The 24766-nt window shown below is 40.9% G+C and overlaps 1 protein-coding gene and 1 long non-coding RNA gene across 3 annotated transcripts in view; one reads left to right on the top strand and one right to left on the bottom strand.

The window, feature by feature from the left end:
- Positions 1-24766, bottom strand: part of POLR3B (RNA polymerase III subunit B) — a 130622-nt gene that overhangs the window by 4175 nt on the left and 101681 nt on the right. For both annotated transcript variants that reach the window (XM_039514457.1, XM_039514467.1), the window contains exons 24-27: positions 16338-16441; positions 14392-14558; positions 12739-12852; positions 4804-4977 (exon numbers count right to left, since the gene is read on the bottom strand). In XM_039514457.1, coding sequence (XP_039370391.1) covers positions 4804-4977; positions 12739-12852; positions 14392-14558; positions 16338-16441 — 559 coding nt within the window. The remainder of the gene's footprint in view (positions 1-4803; positions 4978-12738; positions 12853-14391; positions 14559-16337; positions 16442-24766) is intronic.
- On the top strand, positions 1072-24516 carry LOC120391119. Its single transcript, XR_005591226.1, has 3 exons — positions 1072-1567; positions 15888-15930; positions 24388-24516. It is a non-coding gene; the product is annotated as an uncharacterized LOC120391119 (long non-coding RNA).

Genomic DNA, 24766 nt, shown 5'->3' with positions numbered 1-24766 from the left:
CTCTCTGGGAGAAACTTCACCTACAGTTTACAAACTTTAAACTTTGCAACAAAGTTGAACAAAAAGGGTTTGATTGTTTAACAAACCCCTAATTTAAAGGGTTAAAAGCTTATTTTTTTACTCTCACTAATATAAGGATCAATGATTTACTTTATGTAGCCTTTCTGATTCCTCCCACCTCCTCCAACTCATTCAAGGACCCATGTTGCAGCCGTCATCTTTATTAAAACTGGCCACGTCTGCATCTGAAGCTGTACAAAGCAGAGCCTTACACAGGTGGAAGGAGTTGCTGTTGAGAAACATAAGGCGTTCTCCTTCCGCTCAAAAGTAGATTACACTCTCGGCTCATCCTTGCCCGTGGAGCCAGAGCCTGGCATTGGAAAATGAACCCAGGTTTCTTGCTCCAGAGGTCACAGCACTTATCACATGTTCATTAGTCTGGCCCAAATATATATTTTTGGTATCATGACAGAAGTGCAAAGAGCACACTTGGCACTCGCATGCAGAGTGATGCCTGTCCACACAGCTGCTTAACAGGAGAGATTCAAGTCACAAACAATGATTTTGTCTTCCCTCATAGGACTCCACATCAAACTAGAATTAAACAATTATAAAGTACTAAACAATCCAAATACGGTCTTCTCCTAAGGCCTGACATCTTCAACAGCCATTGGCTGAGTCATATAACAGAAGCACAACTAGGAATCCAAACAGTTTAAACAACATTATCGGTAAGAAAACCAACAGGTGGTGTCCTGCTGCTAGGTAGTTCTGCTGTTATTTATTTGTATTGCAGCAGCACCGAGAGGCCTGAACCAGGGATCAAAGCCCTATTATATGCGACACTTTCCCCCCGCCCCCACTCACATGGGTGCGCACGCACACACACAACACACACAGCACACAATCGCTCTCTTAAAAAAAAAATCACTGATCATTGAGGGATGTTCAGAGCAGGCTTCATGCTCCTTTCAGGGAACATGGGTGTTTAACAACCTCAATCCTCAGACTATCCACCTAGACTTCAGCTATATGAGCACAAGAGTAGAGGAAAATGAAGAGAATCCGGGACGACTGTGACATCATAATCTTACCTGCAGAGAAATTTTTTTTTCTAAGAAGGCGGCATTTGGTTAAAGGGAGACTGACAGATGGTCATGTTCCAATAAGGAAGCTCCATCCTTGCTGGGCTAGTCATGCTCTGCCTTTTCCCAGAAATCAGTGCTTCTTTCTAACATCTCCAACAGGTGTACCTTGTCTTGTATGCCATAGTGAAAGGAAGTACTTATCAGGGCTCTCTGCACAGGAGCCAGTGGGGGGAGGCAAAGCACAGATGGTGGCAATGTGGGAAATTCAGTAATCGGGGGGGGGATTCCACAGCCAGAGAAGTACAACAAATAGAAGATGCCGATCACCACGCTCATCTCCCCATCCCTCTCTTCTGCGCTGCAAGACTCGCAGGAAATTATGAAGGTTTGAGTCTGTGGTGAACCTGATCTCAACTATTCAGTAATCTATGGCTGGGATTCAGGGACATTGATACAGCTGGTCCTCCCTTTTCTAAAAGGTAAATCATTCATTTACAATACAGATGACATGGCAATCAGGTCTTTGTCTCTATTCCTGTATCCAGTTAAAGAGCTTTTTTTGTTTCTCTAAAGTTTACACTTGGAAGATTTTCTAGTAGGGGCTGGAAGTTCTCCAGAGAAGAAAGTAAAGTAATTTTCCTGTGCCAAGCATAGGGGAGAGTCCAATTCCCCTTTAAATGATTTCTGTCCTGCAAAGACGTCATCCATCAGCTCTACAGGCACTACAAAGACTCAAGGAAAAATCTGAGCCAGCAGAACTCATTAGACAGTCTGAGAACATTTGCTTTTTTAAAAAAAACAAAAACAAACAAAACCATACATACAGATCTCTCTATTGTATTGAGATAAATCTCTGTAGTATTAGAACAGCAGCAGACATGGGGCCTGATTTTTCCAGTGTAGGATGCAAGTAACTCCCACTGTTTTAAATAAAAGAGTTGCTTTTATCCTAGGGCAAGTGAATAGAGCCCCTTGAATTTTACTACTAATGCATTCTTGTGTGCTCTTCATTGTTATTTCCTGTCCTCCACTGCCCCTGGATTGCCACAGGGGCAATCATTAAAACACCTGTGCCCCTGGAGTTTACTCTGGTTCCAGAACAAAATTTGGCCCAGAGACACCAGGAGAGTGGTAAACTCTGTTCTGTAGCAAGGACAAGCACGTGGCAATGGGAGACTAAAGCAATACTAACATCTCCAAAAGATCCTTGCGGTACTGAATTGGTACAGCATAGATCAGAGATTCAGAGTTGAGCTCAGGCTCTTCCTGCCTGGTCCTCCAACCCAAAAGAAAAAACATTCTCTACAAATGAACAAAACAAACATGCCCCCATCTACTCCCAGTTGGTGTGTTAGGTGGAGAAATGGCTTTAGAGAAGAGAATCCTGCAGACTTTGCTCCTGTAAAAGGAAATCAGAAAGTCTATTGCTCGTGAGAACATACAGAAAGTATTATGGGCTAAAGGGAACTGGAGTAGGTCAGAGAACATAGGTAGAATTACAGTACACCCCCCCCCCCGCTGCCCAGTCTCAGCAACTAAGAACACCAATGGTGCCCTTTGTGTATTTTGTAACTTGCGGAAAAAACAGTATGGTAGTAAAGATTTTTTTTCTATTCGGTAGTAAAATTAAGTATGAAAGGACTCTACACGCTTCTGAAAATCTTACTGAAAAAGAATAGCAGTCTTTAAAAAATATTTACGACTGCCTTAGAAATATATGGTCCTGCGTGATTTTTTTTGGTAAAAATCTCATCACTCCCCCTTAATCAAGATAAAAGTTAATTCAATTAAGTATGAAATGTGCTAGCCTGATAACTTGGAGGACTGATGGCGGCCATTAATTTTCACAGCTAGCTACAGAAGAGGTACAGTGAGTGGCAACGCAAGCTTCCCAACAGTACACTGCCAATGACTTAGAGCTTGTCTACACAGCGAAGCAAAGTGCACCAGAGGGGTGTGATCTGTAGAGCACTAACATGTTGCGTTCTAACTGCCCCATGTAGACCCAGCTGGCGTGCTCTAGTTCACGCTGATGTAGTTCCATTTCAAGCAGGATGACATTAATCTGAACTGGGTACCATTTAAAGCACCCCAGCGGGGTCTACACAGGTTGGCTACAGCCCAACACGTTAGAGATCACACCCTTCAGTGCACTTTGCCATGCTGGGCAGACAAGCTCTCAGAGACAATTAACTAAGCCCTGGTCTATACTCAAAATTGCACCATTTTAACTAAAGATGTGATTTTAAACCAATGTAGTTAAATCCATGCAATTGTGTGCGTGGACACTTAAAACTAATTTAAGTGTCAATCAATTTATCTTAAGCTGGTTTGTAAATGACCTAAGCTAAGTGATTTAAGACACAAACCCATCAAACAGCCTGTCCCCAGTAGGAGAGTTGCAATAACTGAATTAAGTCGGTTGAGTTAAATTGGCACACAAACTCTATGTAGAAAAGCCCCTAGAGCAGAGGTGGGCAAACCGTCCTGCCTGGCACCCGAGCTCCTGGCCCATGAGGCTAGCCCCCGGCCTCTCCCCTACTGTTCCCCCTCCCCCACAGCCTCAGCTTGCTCGCTCCGCCACAGGCGCAATGCTCTGGGCAGTGAGGCTGTGAGCTCCTGGGGCAGTGCAGCTGCAGAGCTCGGCCTGACCCGGTGCTCTGTGCTGTGTGGTGGTGGCGGCGTGGCCCAGCTCCAGCCGGGCAGTGCGGCTGTAGTGCCGCCAGCCACCGGTGCTCCAGGCAGCGCGGTAAGGGGGCAAGGAGCGGGAGGGGGGTTGGATAGAGGGCAGGGGAGTTTGGGGAGGTGGTCAGGGGTGTGGATAGGGGTCGGGGTGGTTGGGGGGGAACAGGGGGTTGAATGGGGGCAGGGGTCCCGGGGGGGGCAGTCAGGAAGGAGGGGTGGGTTGGATGGGGCGGCGGGGGGCAGTCAGGGGCAGGAGTTCCGGGGGCAGTCAGGGGACAGGGATGGGGTGGTTGGATGGGGCAGGAGTCCCGGGGGGAGGGGGCACATAGGAGGTGGGGGCTGGGCCACGACCCCCTCCCCTAACCGGCCCTCCATACAATTTATGAAACCCGATGCAGCCCTCAGGCCAAAAAGTTTGCCCGTCCCGCCCTAGAGAACGAGTGAGAGGGCAGTACAGTTTCCATGTTAATTCCAACCTTATCCTGTCTCAGGCTGCCAAAAGGTACCAACTGTGACTGAGTTTTGGGACATGGAAATTTATTCCCACTTTGAGAAATGGACCACAAAAGGCCAGATTTTGTTTTGCCTTGATCCCTCAACTTCAGTTAGGGCAGAATTTGGCCCAGAGATTACTAACATTTCCCACTTTGTGTGATAACTGCACTACCAAGTCAGAAGGAACCAGTGCCTTAATAGTGAAAAGCTCTATATCCTGTTACCAATCTCATGACCATTCAGAGTGCATCCCCCCTTATGCTTACCCGGTCATTGATGTAGATTAATTAAAATGTATGGAAATGTTAACTAATGTTTGCAAAGCACTTTGAAGATGAAAAGCACTACACAAGTGTTAAGTATTATTCTGTAGCTGTATTTACTGTGTTAATCAGTTTGCTTCACATAACTTAAAGGTTCAATGGCTTTCTTTAAAGTGGACATACAGAACATAATACTGCATGTGCAAAATAAGAGGGAAAGAGATCAGGATGTAAACCCACTAACAGGAAAACATTAAAATGAGTCAACTTACCAGCCAGAATATCCCAGCAAGCCACACTGTCCACAGACATCCACTTCAAAGGCATCACTTGAAATCATCAGTCTCTCCAGCAAAAGCATGCTGGCTCCATAACCTATTAAACAATCTCGTTCCATTTCTCCAAGACGTAAACCACCATCACGCGATCGCCCTTCAGTGGGTTGCCTTTGAAATAAGCAATTTAAAGAATAAAATAAATATTTCTAGAACATATGCCCTCAAATTTTAGGAATGTATTCCCTAAGGAATAGTACCAATAGGCTTAAATAAGAGGTCTACAACCACAGGGCAAATCCTGCAAACCTTTATACATGCAAGTAGTCCTTACTCATTCACGAGTAATATGCAGTAGTTACATGAGTAAGGATTGCAGAAACTGGACCATAGTTCTTTATTTCACAGATTTAGTGGAATAAATGCAAAATAACACGAGTTTTCCTTAGCCAAGAATCCAGTTATAACTACATACGTGGATGCAAAATTAGTAAACATTATGTTTACAGAGCATTCAAAGTACTGAAATTTTATTATCCAGCTAAATAAAAGAGGAGCCAAAACAGACATTGTGTTTTTAATTTGACATATATTCTAGCTAATAGGATCTAGGAAAAAAAGCTTCACACCTCTGATAAAATTTTAAATGAGTCATTTGATACATGTAGAAACAAACAAAAAAAACCTACTGGAAAAATGAGATGTGTGTTTTAATTTGACTTTTTTTTTTTTTTTTTTTTTTACACACAAGTAAATGTCCTTTTACAGTTTTTTTTAAAGTTTATTTCACTTTAAAATTCACATTAAAAGGAAGCACCTATGCTTCAGGTGCCCCTTGACATATTTTAAAAGCTGTGTTATACCAATCGCTATTCCAGGAATCCCCTTTTGCCCAATCTTTAATATAAGTCATAATACAACAGTGAGAAATATTATGATCTCTCACCAGTGTCCTATTGGTCTCTCTCAGCTAGTAAAATACAGGAGGCTTTGCAACATGTCCATCAATGTTTGCAAATAAACATCAATAAACTAGGACTATTTGGATCCAGGACAGCAAGTTTCAAAGCTGAAGGGCCCTTGAAGAAGGCCTGGCTTGCTGCTCCCTCTCTTTCGTGTGTGTAGTAAAAGATTATTTAACGGGAAATAATTTAAAAAGACTTTTCTTAACATGTATGCAGTTTGTCTAAGCAGAAATGCAAAACATATATAAATTTGTCAGTTCAGTGTTGCCATCTCATGATTTCATCACGAACCTCATGATATTGGGCATTTTACTTAGACCCAGCTCCTGAAGACAAGTGATTATGGGAAAATCTCAGCTTTTGTTTATAAAAATAGTAAGTTTCTGCCCCTTGTGGTTGTGGAGAAATGCTTCAAAATGTGATTCAAGTGCACACTAGAAGGCTCTGAAACCAGAATGCAAATCAAAATGCAAAACTGGCCAAAAACTTTTTTTTTTTAAATGAATCTCAATTTTGGAACACTTTAAGTTGGCAATACTGTAGTCTTTGATACTCACATACTAGCACACTGCAGCAATATTTGAGTTGCAAACAGCAGTTGAATGACAAAAAAGCAACTTAAAAAAATGTAATGGAGACATTTAAAAATATCACAATGTATTAAAGAAAATAATTTACATGCATTGCCTAAATCATTACAGGATCCCTTTAAGTAATTAAAGATAGGCTGCATTTTACCCTAAAAAATACTCATTTCTGAATCTTTTATCTTGACTCCTGGTTTTCCACTCCATGAAGGTAATTCTCTTGCATGGAGTTTTAATATAGTCTATTTTGTCCTGGGTACTTTGCAAACCAGAATATGCCACATGAAATATTTAAAAGAAGATAAAAGGTTTAGGAATGGACATAAAACGGCCATTGAAATCAATGGAAGTTTCTACTTCAATGAGCCATGGATCAGACCTTTAAACACCAAGGGATAAGAAGAATTGTTTATGGTGGTCCTAAAGCACAGGTTTACCGGGTGGTGGAGCTGGATATCTGGATGCTTTGCATCACTGGAGTGGCATAAAGCAGACAGTGTGTACTAGCAAATCGGGCCTGCAACTTTTGTAATATACATATTTTGTGTATAATAATTCAAACTATTATTTCCATAGTAAAGTTGCAATTTTAAAGTGAAAAATGGTTCCAAAATTAATGGTCCCAATATCTAATTATCCTGCTTAATAACTACAAAAAGTTATCCAAGTTACTACATTCAATGGATCTTGTCAAGGTTTAAACTGTATTTACTTTTCGAAGAAGTCTTTCCTTCTTTCTCTCACCACCTTGGGAACATAAAGCTAATCTGTTTGCAATTCAAATTTGTCCTTCCATTCATGTAACTGGTTTCATTTTCTTCCTTGTTGTGACAATCGGAAGAATCTGTTTACAGTTTAACATCCTAGTTCTCACACACGGACGGTGGCATCTTCATTGCTCAGATGCCTCTTTAATGACTGATCCTGGAGCTTATCCGGCAAGGCTGTGAGGGCCAGATTTTGAAAGGTATCTGAATAAAGATGCACCTTAAGATGCACATCCGACGCAGTGGGCATTCACCCACGAAAGCTCATGCTGCAAAATGTCTGTTAGTTTATAAGGTGCCACAGGATTCTTTGCTGCTTTTACAGAACCAGACTAACACGGCTACCTCTCTGATAATAGGCACCTAAGCACTTTTGAAAAATCTCACTAGACACTTATCTGCATCTTTCATGTGCCTACCTACCTTTGAAAATCTGCCTCTCAGAACCCACAACTCCCCTTCCAGTTAATGGAATAATGAGATTCTGGAAAAACTATGTGCACTCTTTCCTTGCCAGTCCTTAAAAATCTATAGTCTTTAAAGATACAGAGTAAAGCACCTAAGTCCCCCATTTTCAAAACTGGCACAGCTGCCTAAGTCTCACTGAAAGTCAATGGGACTTAGGTGCTTTAGAAAATTTTACCCAGAGAGTGGGGTTTTCAAAACCTCGTAAGTGAGCTAGCAGCACAAGGCCTACACGACATCAATGTGACTTGTTCTCTGCACTCACTGAGGTGCTTCTGAAATCTCCCCTCCCCTTTAAGTGTTCTTTAATATTATAAAATAAAATATTTATGAAGGGTTTGCGTGTGCCTTCTCTTTTTCATCCACCCAGCCACCTCAGCTGTTGTCCCTAGCAACTACTTCCTTTCTGCATTCTAAACAGAGGCTCAAGAGACCCAAAACATGGAAGCTTGAAAAACAGAAAACATTTCAAATTTCAAAAAACAAGACGACAAACACAAATAAAACCAGAAAGCACCAAAAGCACTGAAAGTAAAAACCACATCCTTAAATGAAAAACTGGGGCCAGTTGATTCTGATATTGTTTATTTACCTATTGCCGTTAGAACTGGAATAATCAAGCAATTAACGCCAATGTTTATTTTCTTTAAAACCTCAACCCAGATCAACAATTTAATGGCATTATTCAGAAGACTGGGCTCAATTTCTTGCCCTGATTCTTGCTTCCTAGGCCAGCAGAGGAAAAGGTACTCAACCCCTGGGGATAAAAGTAGGTCTCGCTCTGCTCAACAGTGATCCCACTCATACCTGTTAAACAACAGTGCTAGCTGGCTGAATTGCTGGGCCTCAAGGATGGGGATGTTATCAAAAGGACCTTCATATCTCTGACAGGAAGAGAGGGGACACTGTGCTCCAAGGCCTTGGGGAGTGGAGGGCAACATTGACCAGTATTACCAAATTATTTTCTTACAATGCACTATGAAACTGGCATGTCTGATTATTTCAAAATGCAAGCAGGCAACAAGCTAGGACTGAGTGATTCACCCTGATAATTTTATGTGTACGTACGCGCGCACGCACACACACACACACACACACAAAATTACCGGCAGAGGAGCCAACACCGATTTCCTGCATAGAAAAGTAAATGTAGTTACGTAATACATGGAGTTGACCAGGCAATAGGATTCTAGCTTCCTCTTTGATGCTGCCTGCGAGTTTTATTTGGGGCCTATGGCACCTGTTTATGTCTCAGGGATGGAGACCCATGAACCCCAAACATTTTGCTATAGAGCAGAGAGGATAGGATGAGGCTAAAATTAGGGACACTGCCCTAACCCTTGAAGCCTTTATATTCATACACCAGCTACTGTCAGCAGGAGCGGCTCTAGCTTTTTTAAAAGCAGCAAAGAGTCCTGTGGCACCTTATAGACTAACAGATGTTTTGGAGCATGAGCTTTCGTGGGTGAATATCCACTTTGTCGGATGCATGTAGTGGAAATTTCTAGGGGCAGGTGTATATATACACAAGCAAGAAACAAGGCTAGAGATAACGAGGTTAGTTCAATCAGGGAGGATGAGGCCCTGAAGTTTTTTTGCTGCAGGATGGCCACCTGAAGATCTGCTATTGTGTGGTCAGGGAGGTTGAAGTGTTCTCCTACAGGTTTTTGTATATTGCCATTCCTAATATCTGATTTGTGTCCATTTATCCTTTTCCATAGAGACTGTCCAGTTTGGCCGATGTACATAGCAGAGGGGCATTGCTGGCATATGATGGCATATATTACATTGGTGGACGTGCAGGTGAATGAACCGGTGATTTTTTGCCGCTCCAAGCACAGCAGGCAGGCTGCCTTTGGCGGCTTGCCTGCGGGAGGTCCCCAGTCCCGCAGATTCGGTGGCTTCCCTGCGGGAGGTCCGCCGGTCCCATGGATTCGGTGTACCCGCCGCCAAATTCCTGCCGAATCCGCGGGACTGGCAGACCTCCCGCAGACGCGCTGCCGAAGGCTGTCTGACTGCCGCCCTCGCAAGGACTGGCAGGCTGCCCCCCGCGGCTTGCTGCCCCAGGCACACGCTTGGAGCCGCCGCTGGCTGTCAGGTCTCTTTCTTTGCAGTGACATTTTGCTCCCACAGACACAGCTTTCTGAAACTGACCAATTTAGTCTAACAGGGGGAAAAAGGGTCTGATTCCAAGTCAACTTTGCTCCTCTGGCATAACAGAATTTTCTACGATGAGGGTGAAGCTGACCTGTGCAGGAGACGGAGCTTTCTCAGGGGCCACTCAGATGGTGAAAAGAGGTCCCCCAGGAACTAAGGACCTTCCCATCTTCTGCTCCATTGGCAAGGTGCACTTCTGTGACCTTGCCTTTTTTTATCAGAAACATATAGCTCTGTCTCTCTCGCTCTCTTTTTTTTTTTTTTAAACCAAACACTAAAACAAGACACTCCCCTGCACACATACCTCTCCCTGGGGAAAGGATAAGAGGACAAACGTGTGACAGATGTTAGTCACATTGCTTAATGCACTACTGGAAGGCCCTCAAATACTACAATGATGGTGTAAAAACCTATATAGAACAGAATAGCAGGTTAAATTCAGATGCAAGATAATACACATTAGAATAAATAAATATAAGACTATCCATATACATATATACAGGTTCTACCTCAACTAACTGCTCATGGGAAAAAAAAAACAAACAAAAAACTAGATATCAAGGAAATAAATGAACACATCAGCTCAATGCATAGCAATAGTAAAAAAGCAAAACCTGATGTTTAAGGCAACGAGGCTGGACAGATGTGTGTGGGCATCACTTAATCTGCAGAATCTTTAGTACTAGTGATGTTCAAGAAGGAAAGAATCCAGCTTTGACTCTCGGCTCCCAGGTGGAGTTTTCCACAGTTGTAAAGAGATAGTTTTACAAAGCAAAACTAAGCACATTTTGATATGAAAATGATTGAGACAATAACCAGTGAACCCCACAATGAAATGTCATTTTTATAGGAGTACTATTCAAAGCACAGAGTCACATTTTAAGATACAGTTAGTTCACTCTGTCCTCTGTAAAATGCAACGGATGAAGAAACAAACATGAAAGTCTGGAACTCATTCTCTTAGTGGAGGTGATGGTAATAAGAAAGGATGAATTAGTGGAGAAAAACAAACAGTTTCTAAGGCTGGTGGTCATAAGACAGCTTAAATAGAACAATCTGCTAGTTTCCTCAAAGGCAAGGGGAAAACCGGATAAAAGCAGACATGGACTACTATGCAGGCATGTGAGGGTAGGTTATAAAGGAGATAGTGATCAATTGCTGTCATTCCTTAACAAGAACGGATCAAAAGGTAATGATGCTAAGATTTAGGTGGGTGCATATAAGTACCAAGGCAGGGCTAGTTAGGTAAATAGGGTTCCAGAAGAGATTTTGGAATCATCTTCACTAGTGATATTCAAGACTAGACTGGACAACCAGCTGTCTCACAGGATTTAGGGATCATGCAAGCAATCCTACTATGATGCAGCGAGATGGACAAGGTAATCCACCAGAGGTCACTTCCAAGCAAAGTGATTCAGTGATACAAGGTTTGATGGATCCTCTTGGCCTACCAACTTGAAAGCAGCACAAGCAGCCATATGGACTATAGTTGAAGGGGATGAGTCTTTGTTTGGCCTCAAGGGCACAAAGCCAGATAAATCCAATTAAAGTAAAATATTTCAGAGTCATTGAACATGTAGATCATGGGTCTCAAACATGCGGCCCGCAGAGTTATTTCCTGCGGCCGCCAAGCTCCCCACCCCGGAGCGTGCCACATCCCCGCTCCTCTGCTTACCTCCAGGCACTTCCCACCGCCAAACAGCTGTTTGGCAGTGCTTAGCACTTTCCAGAAGGGAGGGGGGGAGGAACGGGGAGCCATGTGCTCAGGGGAGGAGGCGGGGATTTGGGGAAGGGGTTGGAAGAGGTGGGGCAGGGCCACATGGAAGAGGTGAAGTGGGGGCGGGGCCGGGGACAGCACGGGGTGCGGGGCTTTTGTACTTTTATATGAAAAAGGTGTCAGTGATGCGGCCCTCAGACTGATGTACTAGTCCTCATATGGCCCTTGTGGTGATTTGAATTTGAGATCCCTGATGTAGATGGAGGTAGTAAATCTCTGGAAGTATACTGCAATACATGCATGTTTTTTCAAGCACATCCTCTGACTCCTAAACTTGAAACTAAAGACACCAGTGTTGACCCTTTTTGCTCCTGATGTAGCTGGGTAGTGTAGACTTGCCCATGTTTATTCAAGGGGAAGCCAGATGAAAGCAAACGTGACTGGAGAATCCATATTTAGTGCAATGATAGCCGCACCACGGGAACTGAGGAAGCTTTATCAGATCTTTAATGAAACAGCTCAAAATGGAGACTTATCACAGGCTTCTTTGTAAGTTTAGACACTGATGAATTGCAGGGTGTGCTGATATTGCCAACAAGCACCATGTTGAATAATAACAGAAAGGTCACCGATTGGTAAATGCCGTCTTGGGGTATAGATCTTTCTTGGCCATACCACAGGGATTGGGGTTGGGTGGGAGGGGGAAAGAGACAGGGGTGTTTACATTAAATTGTAGCCAATCCATTCATTTCATAAAGGGCAAAAGTTGGTGTCACAACATTAATTGTACTATGTAAAAATACCAGTGACTGCTCCAATATCAAAAGAAGTTTTTCTTCCTTTCACACACTGTGTTGTGAGAACACTACAGTTAAATCAAAAACAGAAGAAAAAAAGCTTTTAAAATGCCAGTGAGGACTGAAACAAAAAGGGAGAGCAATGCTCTTAAACAACCCCATAGGTCTACGTATCTGATGTTAAAAACATCACCCAGTGATTCATGTCTACATTTGCCCAGACGCAACGAAATGAGTTAAGAACAGAGTAGAAGCCTCAACTTGAATTTTATGAAGCACTCTTTGGATTTGCAAACTAACTTCCTCCTATCACAGTATCACAAGGGTTTTGTTTTTTTTCCACAATTAATATTAAACAAGGAACATAAAATATGTTAACTACTAAGCGACAAACCACCTTAATCTTTTATCGGCTTAGTGAACTTAGCACATTTCTGATTATACAGCAAGTACTCTGCACACTTTCTTCAACAATACCTGGTAAGGACAGCTCTAGGGCCTCGAGCTCTGGCATGCATCTTATCCAACACCATATGCTTTAGTTTCTGATAATACACAGGACCAAAATAGATATATGCTTCCAAGGGTTCTCTAAAGGAATAAAAACAATAAACACAATCTTCTTGGTCAGCTCATTTTTACCCAAAGATATGAAACAGTCTACTAGATAGGAACAGCAGCAAAGCAATTTGAAATAACCCAAGAGTCATGAATTATTTAAAAAATGCATCTGGACTTTTAGGACAATCTGCAATGGAGTTATGAATAAACTTCTAGAGAAGAGTTTGGTAGTGCGTCCTCATAACAGTACAGTGTATTACTGTACATTCATGTGGAGAATAAGGCTTGGAATCTGCAACTGATAGCATGGGGGCCGACTGCTGTACGTGTGCAGAGCCCTTCTGACTTCAGTGAGGCTGTGAGCAGGGCCGGCTCCAGACCCCAGTGCGCCAAGCGCGCACTTGGGGCGGCATTTTGCCGGGAGGGCGGCAGGTGGCTCTGGCGGACCTCCTGCAGCCATGACTGCGGAGGGTCCGCTGGTCCCGCAGCTCCGGTGGAGCATCCGCAGGCATGCCTGCGGGAGGTCCACCAGAGCCACGGGACCAGCGGACCCTCCGCAGGCACGTCTGCAGGAGGTCCCCCGGAGCCGCGGGACCGGCGACCACCAAAGCGCGCCCCGCGGCGCGCCGCCCTGCTTGGGGCGGCGGAATTCCTAGAGCCGCCCCTGGCTGTGTGGGTGCTATCAGTGCAAACTAAGACTCACTGTTTGAGAGAAGTGGAACTGTGATTTAAGATATTATTCACATCATTTAAATTTGTATCATTCATATAACTTATGTTATCAATAGAAAGAAATGCATGCAGAATGTATACCTAATTTAGGGATCAAGGAGTAAATAGGGAACTTATATCTAGGTGTCTCTTGAATTAATTTATATTCTAATTGCCTTGCCAATTACCTTATTCCATATGTTGAGAGGGCTGTGGGGAGGGATAGCTCAGTGGTTTGAGCATTGGCTTGCTAAACCCAGGGTTGTGAGTTCAACCCTTGAGGGGGCCATTTAGGGATCTGGGGCAAAAGATCTGTCTGGGGCTTGGTCCTGCTTTGAGCAGGGGGTTGGACTAGATGATCTCCTAGAGTCCCTTCTAACCCTGATATTCTATGATTATCCTTTCCATTGAATACATTTGATTTGTTTCTGGAGGAGTGGAGGGAGGTGGGGGAGACTAGGAGGAATAGTGAAAAAGCAGGAAAGTGGGATTAAGAGACCTTTTTAAAAGGGCAAGCATGTTGGGCCATATGGGTTTTTCCTGTTCCTAAACTATCTCATGTTCTTTGCGCTCCTTGTCTCTAAAGACAGTCTTATCAACACAGTTACAGATCAGATAACTATGTAAGAGTGAATCACTGTATAATTAGCAAAAAAAGCACATGCAGATATAGCCTAAGGAACAGACACCTGCCTCCAATTCCATATTTTACAGTATTATTATAGTAAACGTGACATTGCAAATATATTCTAAGAGCACATAAAAATTCTGCCAATTTTTTAAAAAGAAAATTACTTTAAAATTGCTCTTTCCTCACTCCTACTCTGAAATGCCTAAATTTTTGCAGCAGATTCTTACCCAGTGATGCCAGATGTTACGTAGTCCTTCCCTAAGTAGTTATATCCATGGCGAATGAGATCTTCACACACATCCTTCACTTTGCTACCTCCAAAAGCTGTTCCATAGTGAAATCTGCCATCTAGGACGCCAGCTTTCCCTGCCAAGAGCTCAATTAACTTTCCCACCTGCGCAATGGAAAACATGATAAAGTTATAAAAGGAGGAGTACTTCCTTGATATACATGTTACACCTCTGAAACACCTCGAGTTTTAAAATGTAGCATCTTAATACAGGACTGACAATTCACTGGCATATGGAGGGCAAGACTTGCAAATTCACGGTCACCTGGCTCATCCTCATCATTCACATTTGGAAGGTGAACAGGACCTCTGATCTAGTCCCCACTACCAGAGAACCAAGGAGCTTAAAGTGTCGGAGATCAGTAGCAGGAGTAGAGGAGAGAAAGATAGTGGTGAGAAAAAAAGAAAACATAGAAGTTAAAAACCAACAAGGGAGAAAGGCTGAATAAATAAAGGGCCAGATGATAGCCTGACTAGCATGGCTGTGCAAGGGCATATGGGGGTGCAAAGCGCTCCCATAGGTCTATGTACCAGCTGCTTTCATCATGGACAGTAACTCATATGGGGAAGTAGGCTTCTGTAGAGCTTATACTTCCCTCACCCAGCTGGATGGCATGTTGGCTCTGCCCCCAGTACGTTCAGTGACATAGCTATGCTGGCATGTTGGGGAGAATATGCTGTGCCTGGCATAGACTCAAAGGTTACATCCTGCCTGGAGCAGTAGGGAGACCGGATGTGAGATTGTGACTCCTGAGAGCTCCCAAGTCAATAATCTCCCCCTCAGCTGCTCCTTATGCTGGGCAGATTGTAATGTCACAGTCTCGCTGAAAAGGAGGAATGTCCTGAAGAAAAAGTATGTATTAGAGTAACAAACACTGAAAGTCAATGAAAAATATTTTTAAGTTTAACAAGGGAAGAAAAGACACATGAGCTAGAAGAGATGCATCATGGTACTGAAGGGAGAGTGCACTGAATAGGAAGAGCAAAAGAATAAAACAAGGGAGCAATAAGAAGATTATATTTTATAGGAAGCTGGCTTCTAATTCAGGATCTATTTCATGGTGGTTTAGCAGTTTCTTGCCAAAAAGAAATTTGGAATCTGAAGTTTTCCTTGGTTTCTCTTTCAAAAGTTGACCAGTGCGCCAATTTTTCCCCATGCATTAATAGACACAAAATCTGAGCTTTAAATGGGTAGTTTATTTTCATTCTTTTTTGTTAAATAGTTCAATGAAAATCATTTATTTTACAGAGTTAGTCAAATACTCTATTAGGCCTCAATCTTACAAACATTTTAGCACCCAGTTAAACTTTACTGTGTGATGGTACAGAAGTGTTTAGACTGGATTACAATGATTTGAATAAATCCAAGCTTACCAACCCAACAGTGACACAGTCAGAACTATTAATGTTACCCTTGTGTTTCTCTCTCTCTAGATCTCTTTTGAAGCACACTGATGAAGGCCAGAAGAATAGATAGGTAAACTTCCCTTGGAATGAAGAAAGCTGATGCGTAGCTTGGACAGTACATGTTAAAACTGTGTTAAGGGAAGGATAGTATTCTCTCTCTCTCTCTCAAAAATGACTGAATCACTTGTATGTTTTGCTTTCCTACAAGTCTCAGGCACAGCACCTTATGTGTGGGATGTTCAGAAACTATATCACCATTTATTTTATATATCACATTTAGATATCTTATGACATATACAAAGCAGCCCACTGAAGCATCCCAGGGTAGACACCATGTGAAAGAATGAAGGCTGGAAGAACATTTTAAATGCAATGCTGCATCTTGTTGTCCAACTTTCACACCCTGTTTACTGTGGTTATCCACTTCACTGTCCATTTTTGGGACAGCGTCTTTTTAATCATAACATAATTACTAACCGTCATACGCGATGGGAAGCCGTGAGGATTCATAATGATATCTGGACAAATTCCTGTATCACAAAATGGCATGTCCTCCTGAGGTACTATCAGCCCACATACCCCTAGAGAAGAGAAAAATATTTCAATTCACAAAAAGCAAGACAACATGAGGACTGATACTACCAAACTTTCTTACTATTCAGCCCCTCTCCTCTCTTTTTCTCATGGGTCACTTTTTAGCAAGAATAAATTCCATTACGACGACAGTCCACACCATCCAAAACAGTGCCCTGGCAGCAGAACCAGTGAAGTTAACACACCCATACATAACTTCAGTGGTAATAATTTGCTCATTCACTGAGATAAGGCATTGGAGATGAAAATATTGGTTACATTTTTCAAAAGTGATTAAAGATTTTGGGCACTTAACTTGTGACACCTTAAAAGGGACCTAATTTTCAGAGTGGATGCTGCCTGCTTTCTGAAAATCAGACCCCTTTAAGATGTCTCGTTGGGCACCGAAAATTGCCAATCTTGGCCAACTTTTGTCTGAAGTGAAGCCTTTGAGAAAACTGACCCAAAATAATGTTTTCTGTTGGTACTTATTTATTGCGCAAAAGACTGTGTACTTGTTGCTTTCTGAAACCAAGGAAAACATGATCAAGTCCCAGACACCTTACAGTTTGTTAGACAGATATGAATCCCTCTACACTTTAAAAAAAAAAGTTTCAAAAATGTCAGTCAGTTTAAAGATCATAGGTGGGGGTAAGTAGGTTACCAATTCCAAAAGCTAGTCAGATGTGTGAAACCCATCCAAATTGGTTTAAGATACTTTACAAACCTTTCCTCCCCAAACCTGAACATTGTTTCCATACCTAATTCGACAGATTAAAAGACCACCACTATACAGGGCATACAGACTGATGTTGCATCTCTAATCAGGTGCTAAAATGCAAGCACTAAAAACCCTATTCCTTTGAACCAAGTCTAGTTTTTCAGTCAATCTTTTCCAGAAGCCCTCAGAGTGGAAAGAATCTGCAATCTATTTGAGATCAGTCTGGTGCAACTGCCAGAGCACACTTCGGTCAGAAAAGTCCTACGCTGGAGGGGGCTGAGCAAAGACTGAGGGTGCTGGTTACATCCCTAAAAAGGCATCCCCCAACCAGCCAGTTCACAGAGGGATATTGGCGTCTGCTCAGGAGGGAGCTCCTCATCCACTGTCCAAACAAGACAGGGATAGGTGCATGGGACAGTAGTTAATAGAATGAGAATGGTAAGTATGGGGGAGGGGGAAAAGGGGAAGACAACTGGAGCTTTTGTATTTTTATGTTTAGTTTGTAATCTAGTACAGACTAATTTGCACCATCTCTTTGCAACAAATCATTAACAATCCTTTCCCCCAGAAAGAGGTGATCATTTGGTGAATGCAGATTAGAATACAAGAGTTTTTATTAAATCTTCTGCATACTGCACATTCCCCCGCAAATATTTATGGATATATAAATTGTGAGTTTCGCCCCATACCCTTCTAATGTTTTCATAGATTGCATGTGGATTATGGGCACCTGTAAACCAAAAATTCAATTTTAGCTAACTTAAAATTACTTGAGGCTCTGAAAACCCTTTAATATGCCAAGACGGTTCCCATAGCAGACAGCCACTGTGTTGTTTGTTTTGTGTGAAAGTAAATGATAAAAGATCCATGAAATCGACACAGAAAGGCAGAACAGCAGAAAGAACTGAGGGCTCTCCATCATAGCGGCTTCTACCCTCTGCTGACTTGTATAACAATGGAATCTACACATCCAACTGCAGATCTAACACAGCTGTGCATTTCATTAGATGAAGAGCACTAGTGACACAAGTAAATAATTAACTTATTCTGGTCCGCTGACTGTGCTTATGAGACCAGTCATAGCTGACAGATTTTAATACAAGTTAACACAAAGAGAGCATAATGAGCTTAGAAGTTAAAACAAAATATTTAGACAGACTCTGATGATCTGAAACTGAGTAGGCCATTTTTAAAGTCCCTATTTCAAAAGGAAGTTCTAAATCTTAATTCTAAATCCAGATTTTAATTTTTTTTAAAGTTACAACAACATTATATATAGTGTACATCTATATTTGCAGAACATGACTGAAGATATTTTCCTACCACAAAATTCTAAGATCATCTCACACAAATAATCCCCAGAAACTTTTTATCTAGTCTTAAAAAAAAATCTTGATGGTCTGTATATTGCATGAATTTAATAATGTTAATGACGTATTTAAATTTAAAAAACAATTTTCTGAGGACCTTGGAAAAGCACAGAACACAAAATTCATCATGCAGAAATTATGTTGACATTAAACACACTATTTACAGGTTCATATTTAAGCCCCAGATTCCATGCCCCACCTCATGAAAAATTCTTGACCCATTGTTTACAGCACAACCGTCTATTTTGTTTTTCACCAAAACACATTGTAGGGTTAAAATCCCTCTGGGGAAACAAACAAACAAAAAAACACCGAAACAGGCAAATTAGCTCTATCCAGTGTAGCCTTTTGGCAATGAAAAATAAAATGAAATCATCCATCACAAAAGCAACACTACTTTGAAATTGTATAATAGAGCATTACCCCAAAAATGTAGCATATAAAACAACCTCAGGATTTAAAGAGCTTTCCCTGTCCAAGTATGAACTGAAATTCACTTTACCTACTGATTTTTTACCATGCCCATCGACAGAAAAAGAGCACACTCTGAACTAGGGTATAAACTTCCTCTGTGGCATTAAAAGGGAAATAAAATAGTTTTGCCTGAATTCCCTATTCATCATACTTAGGGAGCTAATAGTTTTGCTCATCACCTCAAAACTTTTTTCTCCATCACATATATATTTTAATGTACACCTCAGAGTCTCATGTAATGTTACTCCCTCCCCCCCTTTAAATGCCCCATCTCTTGTGAGAGATGAGTCTGAGACTGATCTACTTAAAAATGCCGTACTATTATGGGCCACATTCTGCCTTCACCTACATGTTTCAGTTCTCATATTGGGGACAGAGCTGAACATCTATAAAGAGTTCAGGAAATGATTCTGCACGTGTTCCTCTACACGGAGTGAAACTTGTTTTTTATTTAAAAAATATGTGGACTTACGTCAGGCTCATATTTGTAAGCAGGCAGATTGCCAGATGCTTTCTAGGTCTCTGCCTAGTCACTCAACTTAAAAAAAAAAAAACCCAACCAACCAAAAAAACCCTTTAATTCTGGAACAAACTTTTGTGAAGAATTTGTTGTCAAGATCACACATAATGTAATTATTTTTTTTAAAAAGATGTTACTGAAACAGTCTTATTCCAAATATTTCAATATAGATTTTATAAACTGAACTAACAGCATTTTTAAAAATCCAGTTAATGAGAAGTACTCCCCTGCTTTGCAATCAAATCTTTTCAAGCAACTTTTCTTCCGAACAGAAGATAACTAGGAGCTGTTCTTCAACTGGTGCCATACTGTGTTCAGATATGTGATAATTTCCTGACTACATATTGGCCCCACCCTGCAAAGGGATCCATGTAGGCATAAATATCCATTTGTATGGACTTCCACTCTGTTCATGGACTGGGTCTCACAATGTGGATCTCTTTGCAAAATCAGGGTCTTAAAGATACATTGATCTCTTCACTTTTTTTATTGAGAGATTTTACTTTTCTACCTACACAGAGACTCAAAACTCTAGAATTTGTTACCCTTATGTGTTGCTGTCCTTGCTTGTTAGCAGGTGTGAATACCACTCTAAACAAGGGTGGCTCCAGCTTTTTTGCCGCCCCAAGAGACTAAGGAAAAAAAAAAAAAGCCGCAATCGGCGGCAGCTCTACTGCGTGACTTCATTCTTCGACAGCAATTCGGCGGCCAGTCCTTCCCTCCAAGAGGGACTGAGGGACCCGCCACTGAAGACCCTGGATGTGCCGCCCCTTTCCATTGGCCGCCCCAAGCACCTGCTTCCTGCGCTGGTGCCTGGAGCCCGCCCTGACTCTAAAACACACTGTTTAACAATAAAAAATATCCAACAGTAGGGGTAAGTCTCTTTAACAAGCCACCATACGGCTACTTTCCATAAATAAAACACACACACACTCAAATAAAAAAATTAATTCAAAACAACCTAATATATAAAAGCCTAATTACTGTCAACAGGCAGCACACTGGAGAGCAAAGAGGACTAACTTAAGCGACTAGAAGTGGCAGCAGAATTACTACTAATTTCTGCTGGAGAGGTGAGAAGAAGCCCACTACTGGATGAACTTGTTTAGCTCCTTTACTCTTATATGGTTAGAAAAATAACCTTAATTCCTTAATAGGTGCACTCTGGACTTTTCAATACTAGATGTGTCCAATGACAGAGTACACACTGGAATTAAAGGGATGGGCTAAACTTCCAATAAGAAGGCTCTTTTCAAATACAATTGCTGTTTTATAGTTAAAGTATTTGGGGGAGAACAGATTTATAGACCAATCTGCAAATCAATATATGGTACCAGGCATGTTTGTGTCAAATTTCTCTAATTAGCCATCATGTTTATTACACAACTATATACACAACTCTGGGGGTGGGGGAGGGAGGAGTGCTAAATCATATTAGCTTTCTTCAACACCTGAATCATTTACAGATCTATCATATCACTTGCTACATCCCAGTTGACATAAGATAGAAAGAAGAACAGAATTAAAATTAACAGATAAATAATGCATAAGTAAACTTGATTAGCTCGCTTATTAAAAACATCACTCTAAATGAGAGGAGGCGCTAGAAGACAATACAGTTTGTACACGGCTTTCCCATGAGCTGCTGAATGGCTTGATGCGATAAATTTGCATAGTCTGAAGCACACAAAGAGCTGATTAATTGAAACCCTTACAATGCTTCTGGAAGCAGCTATTGTAAAACAATAACCATAGGAACTTTACAAAATACACATGGCTGAATGAGTCAAGAGCTTAATAAAATGTGTGTTCAGGATACTCTATAATGGAATAAGATTTTTATTTTGTGCCATAAAATGCGAAACCAGCCTAATTTCAAAGGTTCAGTTGGGGATTTACTGAAAAGGTCAGAAGGTTACCTGTTTGCTATTTGAGATAAAAAATGCTGTAATTTAGTTCTCTAGACAGCAAGTTAAGCAAAGGTTTGGTTAAACAATCAGGAGCTCTAACAGAAGTTCTATGGGATTTCATTTTCTTACACTTAACTTTTGAATATAAAAATGGCAAAAAAAAAAAAAGTCCTCCTATTCTAATCCCAAGCAAATGATATCCATCTCAAATCTCTGGAGCTGTCATCTCAATTACATATCAGTAGATATCAAGCCTATTTTTAAAATAAAAATCTGCTTAATATCGCTCCAAACATTTAATATGTATTAGACCAACATACATGTTTATTAGATATAATGCCTACTGTTATGAAACAATGAAGTATCAAATTAAGAGTTATGTATGGGAAAATGCTACAAATTGCCACTTAAAGCTATAATATTTTATTTCACATGCTCCTCTTATACATACAGAACAAGTATTCTTTAACAGAACAGATAAGCAGCATATTTCTTTATTTTGTCCACATTAAAATATTTTAATAATGATCAGTTTACATGTGGACAAATATTGTGTCCACAGCAGCTGCTCAAATCAAATCAAATCAGAATTCAATGAAGTAAACCCTAAACAAGACCACACTAACAGATATATGGTATTGCAATAAAATTTATATAGTTCACAATGCAGTGAATAGATTCTATTTTGACACTAAAGAACATTGTTCATTTAGGAAAACAAAGATGGTCTTTCATGAATTTAAACTTGCTTCCTTGTCTTTAGAGTAGTTTAAGTGTAGATACTTCAGAAAGGTTTAATCCTTTATCTTAGATCTTCAGCTATTAAAAAGCTTCTGTTTGCCAGTTCAAACAATCTCTTGCTTAAATACAGTTTTTCCACTCCTCAGGAATACTGTTCAGTATTGCTGCTTAGTTCTGTGATCTAGAGGACCTTTGTTGGAGGTGTTAATCCTTTTTCACATGAGAGGCTGAGAAATGTTCTTTCAGAGAAGTGATATATTGCTTTTTCCACATCAAAGGAGTCTAACTTTTTTCCTCATTGTGACTTGTAAAGAAGCAAGGGGAAATCTGGAAATATAATAATTTAGTTTTGTATGGAACGCAGATGAAGCTTGTTTAGTCGAGTGCTCTCTCAACCTTCTTTGCATCTAGAGATGATTTCGCTTGAAGAATTTAAGATAAAAAGAGCAAGGTAGGAAGTTTTCTTACCCTTCTTGGAAATACAGAAACAATCCTTCAGTTAAACCACATGGTCTCCTATCAGTTGGACAGTAAACTCTCTCTGATGGGTATATATTTGTTTACTAGCATTAGAAGTGTGCCAAGTACTTGGTAGGCAACCAAGACAAGGGTCACTGTCCCAAACAACATACAGATGAAGGCCAGAAAGTGTGAGACAGCTAGTGATTGACTGGTGCTATGTTCATTTCCCATTTTGTTTAATTTCTCTTTCCTCCTCGCTTCTATTTTGTTGATGTGTCTTGAAGGGAGGGCTGGGATTTACAGGCAGTTTAGGAGAAGAATGCTTAAGGGAAGGACCTGAAGGATGAAAGGACATGAGCAGACTGAGCAGGTAGTGGTATCCCAGGCCAAGTGGGCATTGAAATGAGTGTGGGAGAAGGACATGAAAAAGGCAGCAAGGCAAAACCTGGTAGCATATATCTAAATTATGAGAGACCCAGAAAGCCTTCCATTAAGCTTGCCTAGTAGCCTCTTCTTGGAGCATACCTTTTGGGAGAGGATTGGAGAGATTTTACTCCACTTTTTCCTAGCTACAGTCAAATTTTCTTAAGCCTTTATTTTCTTGCATTTAAACTACAGATCTTACTCCACAAGAATATAGAAAATATGTGAAGTCATTTTAAAATGTGGCTGTCCTGATCTCATTCTACTTATTTAGATGTTTAAAAGCTATGATTACAACCATGAGTTGCCTCGATTTATCTCCACCTACACTTCAAGAGGTGAGAAGACTTCAGAGGAGAGATTGGCAATGCAGAGCTTTAAACAATGTCCTTCTCATTGAATCAAGAAAAACTGTTAATATAAACTAAACAAAAAGTTAATTCACTTGCTGCATGTGATTTGGAAGATGGTCTGCTTTTTGGAGGACTTCGGCAAAGCCTGCCTGTTGTCTTGTAACAAGTTGAGTGTATGCCAATTTGTGAGGTAGGTAACTAGCTGTATTCAAAAAGGAAGTAGAGAGAAACAGAGTTAATTGTTACAATCTAGTGACAAATTCAGAGATGTCCAACTAGAGGTCTCTTATCTAAAAGCATTACTGTGAAGATTTACTGGATTTTTGGTAACCTTAATTTCCATTGTAATGATTTTCTTCCATTCTGACTAAACCACCTGTTTTTGATGTCAGAGAATCATGATGCTAGGAACATTTTAAAACAGCTGATGAAAGAAAGACTTACGCTCTCCTCAGCATGCCTTTCTCCAGTTACTGCTCAATCATTATTTATGGCTAAGCATTAATGTTGATGTCCAGTTATACCTTTGCCTGCCTTAGGACACCAGCTTGCTCTGATGTCTTCCAATTTTTTCTTAGCTTTTGTGTACCTAAAACACACATGTTCTCTCTCCCCTTCACACTCAAGTCTTCTCTTTTCCATCCTTTTAAATTCTCTCTCCTTATTAATGATAATTTCTTACAGGTAGATCAAGTAAAGTGCAATGAATAACAGTAACTATATGTATCCTAAAAGGTCTCTTGATTCCTTCAAAACTGTGTTAAGACTACATCCTGACAAACACTGACAAGAGATTTAGGGGGCATATAGAATGAGCATGTTCTGTAGAGACTCTGAATATTTGCAACAGACTAACAGGAATTGTTTCTAACAATTTTAATACGTGTTGAAAGCTTCCAATAGGATTTAAACAATCTGGGTAAAGGGGAATTTAGCATAAGTAAATTTTAAACTTACCTTTTGTTGTTGTTTTATTACAGACCCTGAAGTGCAGACATTCTGTGAATCACTGATTCCAATTGCATGTGATGCCACACCTACCAGTGGACAATTCTGAATGCTGCCTATAAAATGTAGGATAGCTTCTCTGCTTCTATGAGGTTTCCAAAGGGTTTTTAATTATTTTTAAGAGGAGAGACAAATGTATTACAAGTATTAAACACTTTAGAAAATTGCATAAATACTTGAGAACACACAGTCAGGCTCCTGTACCCTAAGCATCATTCCCTAGTGATTTTCAATGATGAGTGCAAAGTCACTAACAGCATATGTGAAGCATTAAGAGCATGAGAGCCAATAAGAGGTCTGCACTTAAAAAGGTGCTACAGAATAATGCACATCTTACTGAGCATTTAGCTT

This window comes from Mauremys reevesii, linkage group 1 (genome assembly GCF_016161935.1).
Source record: "Mauremys reevesii isolate NIE-2019 linkage group 1, ASM1616193v1, whole genome shotgun sequence".
Lineage (NCBI taxonomy): Eukaryota > Metazoa > Chordata > Testudines > Geoemydidae > Mauremys > Mauremys reevesii.
The sequence above is the reverse complement of the archived record's forward strand: the minus strand, read 5'-3'. Positions and strand labels throughout refer to the sequence as shown.